This window comes from Drosophila subpulchrella, chromosome 2R, assembly GCF_014743375.2.
Source record: "Drosophila subpulchrella strain 33 F10 #4 breed RU33 chromosome 2R, RU_Dsub_v1.1 Primary Assembly, whole genome shotgun sequence".
NCBI classification, from domain to species: Eukaryota; Metazoa; Arthropoda; class Insecta; order Diptera; family Drosophilidae; genus Drosophila; species Drosophila subpulchrella.
The window spans coordinates 8,006,070-8,019,830 of NC_050611.1; the positions used below are offsets into that span (position 1 = coordinate 8,006,070).

General features: G+C 47.9%; 5 protein-coding genes across 8 annotated transcripts; 2 read left to right on the top strand and 3 right to left on the bottom strand.

The window, feature by feature from the left end:
• Positions 1–324: 324 nt before the first annotated feature.
• Positions 325–1,770, bottom strand: LOC119549937 (serine protease snake). The gene is made up of 3 exons (XM_037858315.1): positions 1,510–1,770; positions 1,242–1,449; positions 325–1,168 (listed from the first exon to the last, which is right to left on the bottom strand). The coding sequence occupies exons 1-3, from the start codon at positions 1,760–1,762 to the stop codon at positions 553–555; spliced, it is 1,077 nt and encodes a 358-aa protein (XP_037714243.1). The 5' UTR covers positions 1,763–1,770; the 3' UTR covers positions 325–552.
• A 207-nt stretch (positions 1,771–1,977) lies between these two features.
• Positions 1,978–7,300, bottom strand: LOC119551253 (mediator of RNA polymerase II transcription subunit 23). The gene is made up of 15 exons (XM_037860500.1): positions 7,256–7,300; positions 7,100–7,193; positions 6,082–7,046; positions 5,932–6,018; positions 5,677–5,879; positions 5,243–5,619; positions 5,006–5,180; positions 4,460–4,948; positions 4,072–4,398; positions 3,795–4,018; positions 3,658–3,740; positions 3,455–3,602; positions 2,740–3,397; positions 2,540–2,680; positions 1,978–2,482 (listed from the first exon to the last, which is right to left on the bottom strand). Exons 1-15 carry the CDS (start codon positions 7,298–7,300, stop codon positions 2,149–2,151), a joined length of 4,350 nt encoding a protein of 1,449 aa, XP_037716428.1. The 3' UTR covers positions 1,978–2,148.
• Positions 7,301–7,644: 344 nt separating this feature from the next.
• LOC119550187 (probable GDP-L-fucose synthase) lies at positions 7,645–8,970 on the top strand. The gene is made up of 4 exons (XM_037858729.1): positions 7,645–7,843; positions 7,900–8,014; positions 8,072–8,629; positions 8,687–8,970. Exons 1-4 carry the CDS (start codon positions 7,719–7,721, stop codon positions 8,852–8,854), a joined length of 966 nt encoding a protein of 321 aa, XP_037714657.1. The 5' UTR covers positions 7,645–7,718; the 3' UTR covers positions 8,855–8,970.
• LOC119550189 (OCIA domain-containing protein 1) lies at positions 8,895–9,946 on the bottom strand. The gene is made up of 3 exons (XM_037858730.1): positions 9,788–9,946; positions 9,242–9,731; positions 8,895–9,182 (listed from the first exon to the last, which is right to left on the bottom strand). The coding sequence occupies exons 1-3, from the start codon at positions 9,845–9,847 to the stop codon at positions 8,956–8,958; spliced, it is 777 nt and encodes a 258-aa protein (XP_037714658.1). The 5' UTR covers positions 9,848–9,946; the 3' UTR covers positions 8,895–8,955.
• A 183-nt stretch (positions 9,947–10,129) lies between these two features.
• On the top strand, positions 10,130–13,492 carry LOC119550186 (ATP-dependent zinc metalloprotease YME1L). 4 transcript variants are annotated; one of them, XM_037858725.1, is made up of 9 exons: positions 10,130–10,545; positions 10,659–11,062; positions 11,126–11,185; positions 11,242–11,431; positions 11,486–11,578; positions 11,688–11,770; positions 11,824–12,140; positions 12,197–12,587; positions 12,651–13,492. In XM_037858725.1, the coding sequence occupies exons 1-9, from the start codon at positions 10,519–10,521 to the stop codon at positions 13,312–13,314; spliced, it is 2,229 nt and encodes a 742-aa protein (XP_037714653.1). In that variant the 5' UTR covers positions 10,130–10,518; the 3' UTR covers positions 13,315–13,492. The 4 variants fall into 4 exon arrangements, with proteins under 4 accessions (XP_037714653.1, XP_037714654.1, XP_037714655.1 ...); XM_037858726.1 differs by having other exon boundaries at positions 10,132–10,545; positions 11,827–12,140; XM_037858727.1 differs by having other exon boundaries at positions 10,132–10,545; positions 11,697–11,770.
• The last annotated feature ends 269 nt before the right edge of the window (positions 13,493–13,761 follow it).

The window sequence follows — 13,761 nt, forward strand, 5'->3', positions numbered from 1 at the left end:
CGATTTGCAGACTTCAAGAAACATTCTGCTACATCCATAAATTCTGGGTCCAAGGAAGTACAGTTTATATTGGTAAACTCAAACTTGCAACATACCTAAAAAATCATTAGTTTAAACGGGCTTTTTGACGGCACCCCAAAGGACTATTTACCACTGTAAGTGATATTATTAGTAAAAACACTGCTGTCCATCTAAACGCGGCCATGGCTTAATAGTTTTTAAAATGCCCATGCTGGTTTTACTAAAACAAGTTCAGTTTAACAAATAATTATGTTAATTATCATCAAGATAAAATACTAATTATAATTATAATGTTATTCTCTCTCTCGGGACTTAAGTTTGTTTTATTATATATTTAAAATTACAAACTGAAGAACATAGTTCCACAAATATAATAACTTGTGCTGCTAGAAATTAGTTCCTAAGCATGTAGTGTTAAACCTCCTTAGTTTAAACAGGAGAAATCACCACTAATTCCATTTAAATTATTATTAAATTACAGATTTTTATTTGCTTATATGGTTGTTGGCTTTTTAGAAGGATTTGTGACAATCAATGGCCCCACACAATGCTCTCGATCCAATCCGTGAAGAGGTGAACTTTGGTGTAGACACTGGGCAGACCTCGGGAGCCACAGACCAATCCATAAGAGACGATGCCGATCACCTGCTTTAAGCACGGATAGAGCGGATGCTGCACGAAGATGGGACTGCCGGAGTCGCCGTTGCAGGTGTCCGCCTCGGTGGTCATCGAACCTGCGCAGAACTGGGTGCGTGTGTCGATGCTGAAACGCAAGCGCTTCTGGCACTCCTCGTCGGTGAAGCGTTGCAGACTGACCTTCAGAAGGTAAGAGGACTTCACCCCCTCCGCGGTGAATCCCCAGCCGGCGGCTGTCACCTGTTCATTCTCGTTTCCGCTGCTAGGAGGCAGACATACTGCCGCCACATGGTCATTAAACATAGCATCCCGATCAAGTTCCACCAGAGCAATGTCGTTTTTATAGCCTTGCTCTTCGTCCTCAGTATCATAGCCCGGGTGGACCACATAGTTGACCACCCGAAAGTCCTGAATTTGGGCATCATCTGTAGTACTGTTGTAATCCAACTCCCCCAGACGGACTACAAACTTTGGAGAATCGAAGTTTGGGTCCAATCTTTCGGCCTTTGTTCTAGTTTTGAAAATAAAATCATTTATAATTAATTTTTAGGGAACCCTATTAAGAATAACCCAGGAATACTCACTCGTCCGTCTCCAGGCAATGGGCCGCTGTCAGTATGAACCTGGGATGCACCAAACCCCCACCACAGTCCCAACTGATGTCGGTCTTGTTAAAACGATGGGTGCCGATCAGGGCCATGAAGGGGAATTCCCGACCAGACGCCTTTGTGCCGCCCACAATGAAGGGCGTGGACTTACATGCGGCTCTGGCCTCGTTGTACTGCTTGCACTCTAAATAATTCCAGAATAAAAAGTTAATAATGGAAGGGAATCATGGCAGTAACCCCTTACGCTTCTCATATGGCCTTGTCTGTTCAACAGGTTTTCGATTCTGATGATCCAAGGGTATGGGACAGCACACAATATCGTTAAACTCGTCGCAGTACTTGACTTCCGATCCAATCAGGTGCTGGTTGTAGAATATTACTGGACAGTCGGAAGGAGTCAGCTCCTTGCATTCTCCGGTGCCATTGTCACAGTATTCAGTCACCGCGCTGACTGAAACAATCAAGAATAGCCACTGAGTTCCGGAGAACGAATGCATTACAAGCCTTTGTGTGCACAACTGAGAATGCCTCTCGAGGTTGACCAGATCTGCTACCACAGCTGAGCAGCGACGAGCTTTAAGTTTAGACGAGTTCCCAGCCAGAGAATCACAGACTCCACAAGTGACTCATTAATCTAAGCTTTCGCTTGAAGATGGGGCCAGGAGGAAGTGGACTCCCTTATAACGAATAACACAAATAGGTAGTATTTTAAAATGTTTCTTAGTTTCACGCTAAACATATCTGAGAACGGTTTACACATGGAAATGGAACTTACACGATTACTCGATGATAAATGCAAACGCCGGTACAAGATAAAATAATACTACATTTAGATTAAGCTTATGTTTTACATATGTCTGCTTGCACCCAAGTCTGCGTTAGTCTAATTGTGTCGCATGTTTTGCATGTGCTGATGTTGCTGCTGCTGCTGCATGTGTTGCATGTACATTTGTTGCTGCTGCTGGTTGAGTTGCTGCTGTTGTTGCAGGCTGCCACCGCTGCCCAGTGGAACGCTGGTTGTTTGCACCGCGTTTACCTGTTGCTGCTGTAGTTGCATTTGCTGCTGTTGCTGCTGTTGTTGTTGTTGTTGTTGCTGCTGCTGCTGTTGCTGCTGTTGTTGCTGTAGCTGATGTTGTTGCTGAGACGGCTGTTGATGTTGGGGTTGCAGGGGGGATTGCGTTTGACTTGTTATTGCATTGTTGTTGGCATTGTCGGTGCTGAAATAATATGAAGTTAATTAAGCCGATGAAAACTTTTTTTCATATCATTCTTACATCTTCTCCGAATGAATATCCTCCAAGTTGAGATGGGTAATGAATCTAAGGCGCATTTGTAGCAAAGGTCGTAGCCGCTTAATGATGGCCTCCGATTCGTTTTTGATGATGTTACCCACATGTATATATTTAATGTGGTAGCTATAAATCATATTATTATTCTCTGTTGAATATTTTTAATTATTGTTTGAAAAGCTTACAGAAAATCGCATATCTGGTCCATGTACAGCAAAGGCTTTGGTCCGTGCTGCTTGTCAACAATCTCCAGAATCTCATAGAGCAACACGGCGATACCGGCCACTGCGTTCGGTTTCTCCAACTCAATTCGCTGCAGGAAGGGTCCAAACACATGGCACAGGTAGAGCAATTGCTGCTCGGTGCGCACGCAGGGCTTCAATTTCTCCTTGAGGTACCTGGTCATTGCCGCCAGCTTGAAAGCGCCCATGTGATGAAACACCGAGTGAGCTACTGCCAACACCACGGCGTAGGTCTTCTCCAGCATCGCCTCGCGCACTGTCTTAAAGTTGAACAACTCGAAGGCATTGAATCTGTAGGTCCAGTTAAGCATATTGGGTGTGTTGAGCATATCCTGCAAGCGATCGTATATGCCACTCCAGTAAGGTTCTGGTAAGGCGGCCAGAACTATGCCCACGGCATTGATATAGCTGTGGATATCCTTCTGCGGAATGATAGCATATCCGCTGACTATCACATCGATGAGACTGTTGGCCACCAAGGAAGGTGCAACAGGTAGACCCAGAAGCTCCACGCAGGTTACGTAGAGCGCATGGGTGGGGGCGTTTGGGAACTCATTAAAACGCCAGTCGGTGGAATAGAAGACATTCTTGCCACTGATAGCTGCAACAGAATGAACAAGTGAGTATTACCACACAAAAACTCTTCAATCCAACTCACTGTCTGCCAAGCGCCTGATTAGACTCATGTAGTAACTCAATTCGGGGGTCCACAGCGATTCTGGGTTTTGCAGAAACACCTTATACGGCTCACTAACACTCCAGTTGGGCGGCCGAATCTCACTAAAGGCGCTGGTAATAGCGCCCACCTAAAAAAGTACAATACATTAAAAAAAGGCGAATTGTATTTTGAACATCTCTTACCAGTTTTTTCTTAAGCCCGGGCCGATCTCGCAAGATTCGTTCATAATAATGAAGAGTGTTGTAGAGATAAGTTATAGGACGATCTGCAATTCAAAAACGTAAGTTCTGAAGATCTTAAGAGAAGCTTATTTACGCACCGTGAAACTTATAGAGTATGCTCAGATGATCCAAAATGAATCCAAGAATTTGGTGAACATTCGTGATGGTAAGCTCAATAAATCTGTGGACCACCACATCCAAAACGGGTAGGAACCGCAGACAGACATTGCTGAAGTACACGGGCAGCGGAATCTGCGAGGCGGACTCGTCCAAGGCGAACTTCTCCGGATATTTTTGGTGGAACGACAAGTGCTTATCCTGCCTAGGAAAGAACATTGCTATAAGAGTGGTCTCTTAATAAAATGTAACACTTACCAGTTGCTCTGCTTCCAATGGTCAGGATTGTTGTCCTTGCAGAACTCTTGAACGCGGTTTCTTAACTCACTTGCCTTGAGCAGCAGTAATTGTATTATAAGGAAGCAGACTTGAGCCTCGTTTCCCTCGTGGGTTCGCAAGGCCAGACAAAGCACAACCCGATCGATGGTCACAACATTGAACTTCCAGATCATGTTATTGATCGTATCCACGCACTTGTGAATAAAGTCACGGCCATCCGAGGAGCTAGCCACCTCGGCCACCAGATAGTCGCAAAATTTGCGCAGGTGAGTAGACAAGGCTCTAGCGCTGATGCCCTCTAGGATTCTGAAAGGAAACAATACTATGAGAAAAACCGATCAAGTTATCAAAAGTTAATGTTACGCACTTGTAAGCCACTGGGCTTATGTTCTCCGTCTCCCAAATGATCTTGAACAGAAGGCAAAGGAACAGGGGGTTTGTAGTTGGTCGTAGGAAGTGTGCAATGATGTCGTTCTCGTTCGTCATCGACGTCCATGTGCGGTACTCCTCTTCCACGGCCTTCTTAAGCTGCTGCTTATTCTCTGGCGGTTGGTTGTTCTGAGTGAAATATTCATTTAAGGCGGACGGAAAGCAGGCCAGGGATTGCATAGGCCACGAGTGCGGCGTGTGCTGCATAATGTTTGACAGGAAGTCCTTGCACCACCCCTGCATCTCATCCCCGCCGCCGTGCACATGCATGGAACGCGCTAGTGTAAGGATGAGGACCCGGTTTAGCTCCTCGCTCTCATTAGATGCCACCGCTCCAGGAGATTTGTCGTTAAAGTATCGCGAAAACTGTGGCTGAAACTCAGCTGATCCAATGCTGGTGATCAGGCGCAGAGCAGTGGATTCAAAGCTGAAAAGAGAAAGCATATCAGTATCTATATAATGTCTTAACTTGTTTATGGCCTACCAAAGATTCAGTTGCATCTTGTTTGTTTGTGGCACCGAGGACAGTGAGTGGAGTAGCGATAGCAATTGGACTCGGTAATGCGTAGGCACATGGTGCAGACGGTACGAAAACATCTCCATCAGGGTGTGCAGCATGGCCCACGCATGGTTTTTAAAGACAGTGGGCATCAGTTGGCCTTTACGAAAATACATTGAATAATAGGTGCAAGGTTTGATTAGGATTACTAGCTAGACTCACTTAAGAATCCCTTGATGCCCAATGACTCGATTTCTGTATAGACCAAAAGTCTGGCATAGGTTTCTAGTAACGCCGCTGCAGGAACTTGCCCTTTGGTTTGAGCCTGCTTCAGCATCTGAGTAACAAAGCTGTGTATTAGCGACATTTTACTGTGCACAGTCAGGCTGTCCAAAACCGTGACCGAAAAAGTTACGGCCGGTATTTGGCCGCCATTTGGAGACTTTGAAGTGCCATTTAGAGCATCCAGCAGAAGGCCCATGGGTCGTCCAAAGTACTCCTGATTTGTAGAATAAGCATTGCAGATGAGAATGATGCGGAAGTCGTTTCCCAGTGTCATATTCATCATGGTGTTGGGCGTGACCAGGTGCTGCAGAAAGCTGTGAATAAAATAGTGAATGTTTAAACAAATGCTAAGAAAATAAATGATAACTTACTCGTAATGGTTTTTCAGTGCAATGGGCAGAGGTCGCGTGATGTTCATATTTTCCACTCGTGCCTTCTTCATTAGGTGGATCCACACGCAAATGGGGGCCATATGGCGGACCATCGAGGACTTATTGGTATCTGGCAGCTTAAGCGGCTCCAGCTCAGGGTAGAGGAGGTCAAACAACCTGAACACGGGCAGGAAGTTGGTGATCTAAAAACAAAAGTCATTAAAGATGATTCATTTAGATTACCAGAGTACCTACCGGGTTCTTCTGTATGCTTCCAGAGATGAACTGCAAGAGGATCCACATCAGCTGGTCCCGACCCTTGCGGAGCTCCAACTTTGAAAGCTGTAAAGGATTAAAGGTAAGTTAAAAGGAAAGATTGATTAGTTGGTCTAACTAGGGACCCACCTTTTCGTGCAGTGCCAACACAATGTGCATAAAGCTCACAAACTGGAAGAGCACAAAGTAGATAAGCTGTGAGGAAAGATGCAGCCACACCCACTCGTAGGGCGTGATCTGTTCGTCTGAGGAGTTGAAGCCACTGCCCGCAGTGGCGTCGTTAGCTTCTGTCATTTCCATGGCCTGGACTATCAGGTTGACCAGCTGCTCCTCCAGGGCATTGTAGCGCTGCTTCTGGTGCTTCTGCAAGTTCAGCATCTGCGAGACCATCTCCCGCGAGTACGGCTGCTCCAAAACGTACCGAAGCAGGGGCTTCTGCTCCTCAAGAAGCTCCGGTTCGTAGGGCAGGCTGCCCTTAAAGTTAAACTTCAGGGTGTTGTGGTCTAGCCGCCAGGAGTTCATCATGTGATCGGCATAACCGAAGTGCTCCACGATGGGCAGCATACTGGCATGCCCGATGATCGAGACCATTTGTGCCGTAGTGCGAAACTCCTCAACAAAGTCGGTCATCAGCCGGTTGAGCTTCCAATGGTAGGGAAACGGACGCATGATCTCGTTGGCAATGAAATAGGCGGGCAGCAAGCAATTGTTGCGGTCGAAGATGAAGCGCAGGATATCCTCGACGGCCAACAGCTGCGGCATGTAGGTGACGTTGACGTTGAGGGGAAACCACTGCGCTTTGTCGCGGCACACCTTCATGATCTCGCGCACGCCCTTGTAGTCCACATGGACGATGACGCGCTTAATCAGACGGAAGCTCTCGATCCAGAAGGTCCGGTGCTCGAAGTCCAGTTTCTCGCACATCAGGACCTTGTCGCACAGCATCCTGGCGGTGATGACGTGTGCATCCACCAGTTTGACCAGTGCCGCCATCAGCACCTTTATGTGGTAGCCTGAGGCGCCGGCTGCACGCAGCAGATAGACACGAAGTACCTGCTCCCGGTTCTCCTGCGTCACGTTCCCAAAGGCGGTGACTAAAACAGATGGTGGTTATTAAAGCTGCAGTCCCGGAAAGCGGATCACTTACCCAAATCATTGGCGAAACTGGAAGCTCGCTCCTGTTCGCCATTGGGCTTGAAAACCATGACGCTCACGAACGCCTCGTCAATGGAGTCCACCTTCTGTAAAAGGGAAAACGTTGATCAGCAGGAGGTTTACTCCTCGGTTATGGTTTCCATATTACCAAGAACTCGTTGACGGTGTCTATAACTTGCGTTTCCATGTCCATTTATATTGTTTTTCGCATTTCCGACACCGCATAAACAAAATCGCGTCTCGTCTCTTCTTCTTCTCAGGCGGTGCATTGAAATACACTAAAAACCGAATTGTGTTACAACCAAAAAGTAGCCAAAACCTATTTAAAAAAGCTAGACCTAAAAAATGTAGTTATAAAAAAAGTCAATAAATGAAATGAAAATTATTTTGTTTTAAGTAAAACAAAATTTTACGCACATACATATTTTTAAATTTTATTGAATGTTATTGTTTTTTAATTTAAAGTTAAAACACTAAGGAATCCCGCTAAGACTTAGCTAGAAAAAACAAACAGCATTACTGACCAACCGGCAATTGTAAGAACTGGTCACACTGAGCACCAGATAAAAATAAAAAACCAGTTGATTTATCCGTAGAATCGCACAAAAACAATGAAAAAAGTGCTGGTCACAGGTGGAACTGGCCTTGTAGGCAAAGCTCTGGAGGCGGTGATCAAGGAGCAGGCTCCAGCGGATGAGCAATGGTACTTTGCCGGCTCCAAGGACGCAGATTTGACGTGAGTTAATGGGAGACACCTTGATAGAACAGAAACGTAAACAAAGGTCTCCTCAGAAATCTGGCAGCCACGCAGGCACTCTTCGCCCAGGAGAAGCCCACACATGTTATCCACCTAGCCGCAATGGTCGGAGGTCTGTTCCACAACATGAATAACAACCTGGACTTCCTCGTAAGCTGCAGGCCACAAACCTGATTCCGAACCCAACCTAATTCAAATCTCCTTCAGCGCAACAACCTGCTCATCAACGACAATGTCCTGCAAACGGCGCACGAACAGGGCTGCACCAAGGTAGTCTCCTGTCTGTCCACCTGCATTTTTCCGGACAAAACCAGCTACCCCATCGATGAGACCATGGTGCACAACGGGCCGCCACACCCCTCTAACTACGGCTACTCCTACGCAAAGCGACTGATAGACGTGCAGAACCACGCCTATCACGATAAATATGGCCGGCTCTACAGCTCCGTGATTCCTTGCAATATTTTCGGTCCCCACGACAACTACAAGCCCGAGGTGAGCCACGTGATTCCGGGCATGATCAATCGGATGCACCAGCTAATTAAGGAGACTCCCGAGGTGCCGGAAAGCGAGAAGGTATTCACGGTCTTTGGAAGCGGAAAGCCCCTGCGTCAGTTTGTGTACTCTCTAGATCTGGCCGAGCTGATGATCTGGGTGCTTAGGAGCTACGACAGCGTGGAGCCCATCATCCTGAGCGTGGACGAAGCCCAGGAGGTGACCATTTACGAAGTGGCTCAGGCCATTGCCAAGGCATTTAACTTTAAGGTGAGTTGGTAAAAGAGATTTGTGGGATATCCAACACTATAACTTGTTTAATTCCAGGGAAAACTGGTCTGTGATACGAGCAAAGCGGATGGACAGTACAAGAAGACGGCGTCCAATGCCAAGCTGCGCTCCCTGCTGCCGGACTACGCATTTACAGACTTTGAAACGGCCATCGAAACGTCGGTGAAGTGGTACAAAGTCAACTACGATCAGGCCAGAAAGTAATTCCATATTGAAGCCCCAGCCAATGTAAATAGACTCCGTCTTTCCACAGAACTTTAAACACGTTTTATGTCCAACAAAATAACAATGATTAGTGTGGAAACTCAGTCTGTCCAGGAGTCGCCGTATTGATTTTTTCTGCCAGCAGGCTCGTTTCGCGCTGATGGCTCCGCGGGTCGCTGCTGAACGGGAGCTGGTGGCTCATAGGGTCGCGAGTAGGGACTCTGCTGGTGCTTCGAGTAGTCCTCCCGGTTCCTTCGCCGCAAGTCCTCGTACGACTGACCCGGCTTGGCCGGCTCCAAGGGTAGTTCCGTGTCCATCATTGAAGCAGCTGTTGGAATGGAGAAAAATGCTTAGTCTAATGGAATTCAAAGGAACCTATAAACTCACAGTCCAGAGTGGGCCGGTAGATGTCGTCCAGCCCAGCCATAGTGGGACGCGACTCCGTGTCCAGGTTGAGAGCAGTACTCCTTGTAGGCTTGATCGCCTCATCGCTGTACACGTCCGCCGAGCTGGGCGTGAAGGGGGCCAGGGTGAAGGCCCTGCCCAGATTCTCGTCGGGTGTGATGGAGCTGATGACGCCGCCGCCCTGCCTTCGCTGACGCAGCAGCTCGCCCAGGTGGGAGTTGGGCAGGCGCATGATCTTCTCGGCGCACTTCTGCTGGTAGCTGAACTTGCCCACGAAGTAGCCCAGGATGACGCCCATCACGACCTTGGGCACTGCTCCGTACTTGCCATGTCCCTGGAGATAGCCGTTCTTGACGCCAAAGTAGGCCAACAGACCGAGTCCAGTGCCAAAGGGAAGACTCCGCTGGAAGAATGACTCTGTGTTGCACTCACGTAACGCCTTCACCTCCTCCGCGGAAAACTGATAGTCGGCCTGAAAATGGTGTAAACAAAGCTGTAGAGGAAGTTTCAATCCAATTCAGCACTCACCAGTGGGTGGGGGTTGTGCTGCGGAGGCTGCCGAGAGCCATCTCCAAGCGGGGAGTCCATGATGATACAATTTAATCGGGAATTTGTGAAATGTATAACGGACCAACCTACCGGCGCAGCCGATTTGCCAGCCCTGGTCACCGGCGAAACAGCCCTGTAACAACTTCGCTTTTAGTGATGGTCAATCCTAACGATACTTCTGATTCAAAAAATATTTCCTGCAATTAAAAAAAAATTGTAATAGCCTTATTTTTTAAACAAAGTAAGCTGGAGTATTTTTGTAAGAGAAATAAATGTTTATATTTTTGTAAAACTCAACCTGCATTTTTTAAAAAAGTTGTCCAAAAATTCAGTTTAAGTGATGTCCCCTTGCTCTTACAAAATTCATTAGGTATCTAGTTCACTATAATTCCATTCCAGTCAACCAATAACTAAACTATCGGCCCCATTGAATGTGCCACTGGCAACTCTGAAGCTACACACCAAATTTGAAACTCCGAACAAGCTAAAAATCAAAGACTCGGAAAAAACTTTTCAAAATTTGCCGTAGGACCCACGGAGGACGCGTGCTAAGTGGCGGAAAGTCGCGCACCACCAGAACCAGGGATGCAACGCGCACGACGCGACGAGATTATGACATTTTCGCTGTCAAGTAAAGTTACAGCTGTCTCGTCTGCTGGCCGCGATCCCGAGCCTGTTGTTGTAATTCACTGAAATTTGTACTTTTGGCAATGTTCTCCACCACCACACACTCTGTGGTAAGTACCGCCCCAGGGCCACCCATTGATCCGCCCAACTGACTGACTGCCCTCCAACTTTTTGCTCACCACTCACCTGCTTGGCGAATCGGGGACTTCGGATGCGATGACAGCCCTACCTGTACCTCGGCAACTTTAGCAGAAAGCCGCACTACTACTCCGTGAACCGGACCAAGCTGCATGGGAGCGCGAGTGCGACGCGCTTGTCCAAGTCCACGTACGCGTCCGCGTCCAGCCGGAGTCATGACCTCGTGCTGGACCTGAGGAACCTGCTCAGCCGCTCGGGCGCCAGCTTACAGGGCATGGTGGAGAGGGCGGCACGACTGAACGGCATCCTCGACCGGCAGATGGTCAACGAGGTGCTGGCCAAGGTGACCAGCATGTTGCCCGCCATGCGCGACGTCCGCGTCACGCTGGAGGAGCCGGCCACACAGATCGGTCGTGTCCAGCTGCAAAATTATCAGTTCGAAGTTTCGTTAACCGGAGCAGCAGGTGTCCCGCCGACGGGCGCCAATGTGTGAGTCCAAATGACGTCTTTACTTCCTAAATGCTCCAGCTAATCCTGGATTCACTCTTTCAGCAGGGTGATTCCAACCAAAACGCCAGGTCTTCTACGTCCGCTCTTCTCCCATCAACAACTGTGAGTGTACGCAACTAATTTACAAACTATGGCTAAAGTTCAGCTCTCGCATTTAGGAAACACATACGTGGCTTTAAAACGGATCGCTCCATTGAGGCGGAGCAGAAGCGAAATCCCACAATGACCTCCCGGCTGAAGAACGCCCTGGCCAACTCCCCCCAGCGCCTAGAGGGAGACACATCTATCCAGGCTGAAAAGTTGAGACGATTGCTGGCGAAAACCGACGACCATGGATACAATAATGCCGTAGGATAACACTTCCTATACTTTTCTTAGAGACACTAATGTTTTTAATTGTAGGAGAACTTGAAGATTGCCTTTGCCGAGGGCTACTTGGCCGCCGCTAACGCTGAAGATTCTCCAAAATCTGGGAAAACTATGAAGTATCTTAAGGTACGATTTCAAATTTATTCTGCGACTGAAATCCCTCTGAAATTCGAAGACCAAAGAAGACCCTTGTGTTCTTCAGTTGTTTAAGTAATTCCTAATAATTGTCACGTAGACTTTGCAGACTCTCGTCGTTATCGTCGTTTTTCTGGGCATATTCCTGAGCTTTTTCACCACCTCCAATGGATCCGTCTTTCGGTGAGCCTCCACGTCAGTTTCCCTACTCCTAGTCTGATTGCCTTTTCTTTCAGCAGCATACAGCTGGGCAACCAGGTGGAGGTGGATCCGGAGGAGATTAACGTCACTTTTGACGATGTTAAGGGCTGTGACGAGGCCAAGCAGGAGCTGAAAGAGGTCGTCGAGTTCCTTAAGAGTCCCGAGAAGTTCTCGAATCTGGGCGGTAAACTTCCAAAGGGAGTGCTCCTGGTTGGACCCCCGGGCACAGGCAAAACTCTGCTGGCCCGTGCCGTCGCCGGTGAGGCCAAAGTTCCTTTCTTCCATGCTGCCGGACCGGAGTTCGACGAAGTGCTCGTTGGTCAGGGTGCCAGACGTGTCCGCGACTTGTTCAGTAAGTGGAAATACATAGTTCTGATTCCTCAAATCATCAAAGCAATTACTTTGCAGAGGCAGCCAAAGCCCGAGCCCCTTGTGTGATCTTCATCGATGAGATCGACTCGGTTGGCGCCAAGCGAACCAACTCTGTTCTTCATCCGTATGCCAATCAGACCATCAATCAGCTGCTTTCCGAAATGGATGGCTTCCACCAAAACGCCGGCGTCATTGTTTTAGGAGCCACCAACCGTCGCGACGATTTAGATCAGGCTCTGCTGAGACCCGGTCGCTTTGATGTGGAGGTCGTGGTGTCCACGCCCGACTTTACCGGTCGCAAGGAAATCCTGTCCCTGTATCTGACAAAGATTTTGCACGACGAAATCGATCTAGACATGCTGGCGCGTGGCACCTCAGGATTTACGGGAGCAGATCTGGAAAACATGATCAACCAGGCGGCGTTAAGGTGAGAGATCATTCATAAGTGTTTTTAGAAAGCAATTATACTAATAATATCAAAATTCTGCAGGGCCGCCATCGACGGTGCCGAAACAGTGAGCATGAAGCATTTGGAAACGGCACGAGACAAAGTACTTATGGGACCCGAGCGAAAGGCTCGTCTGCCGGACGAGGAGGCCAACACCATCACCGCTTACCACGAGGGCGGCCACGCGATCGTCGCCTTCTACACGAAGGAGTCACATCCGCTGCACAAGGTGACAATCATGCCCCGCGGACCCTCACTTGGCCACACCGCGTACATACCGGAAAAGGAGCGCTACCATGTCACAAAGCAGCAGCTGCTGGCCATGATGGACACGATGATGGGCGGCCGTGCTGCGGAAGAACTCGTCTTCGGAGCGGACAAGATCACGTCGGGAGCCAGCAGCGATCTCAAGCAGGCCACCTCTATTGCCACACATATGGTCAGAGATTGGGGTATGTCGGATAAGGTTGGTCTTCGCACCATTGAGGCGTCAAAGGGTTTGGGCACTGGCGACACCCTCGGTCCCAACACCATCGAAGCCGTGGACGCCGAGATCAAACGCATCCTCAGTGACAGCTACGAACGGGCGAAGGCCATCCTGCGGAAACACACCAAGGAGCACAAGGCGCTGGCGGAGGCGCTTCTTAAGTACGAGACGCTGGACGCTGACGACATCAAGGCAATACTGAACGAAAGCCAGACGTAGTCCCCCTTTAATGTGGATTGAAGCATCCAGAGGGAAGACCAGGGGTGGCCTTCCATGGACATTCAGCTGAACTGCTAAATATTTTTTAGTTACAATATATACAAAAAAAATGGAAAAAGAGCCAAGCCAGAGCGAGACGCAGACGGACAGTTAAGAAATAAAATGTTACACATATTTAGTTATGTTTTCCATCATCCTCTTTAGTATTAAACATTAGTTTGAGAAATAAATCGAATTGAAGTCACATCAACTTAAATTTCGCGCCAACAAAATAACGAAATATATTTTAAGTGTGGCCAGATCGTAGTGTTCTGAAATTTAAAATATGTTACAATTATTAAATTCCTTAAAATTATCCCTATTAACTTTAATAATAAACTGGAAATATAAACATTTTTGTTTAATATATTATATATTCTGGTATCACTTTCCTTTGTGGAATCCATT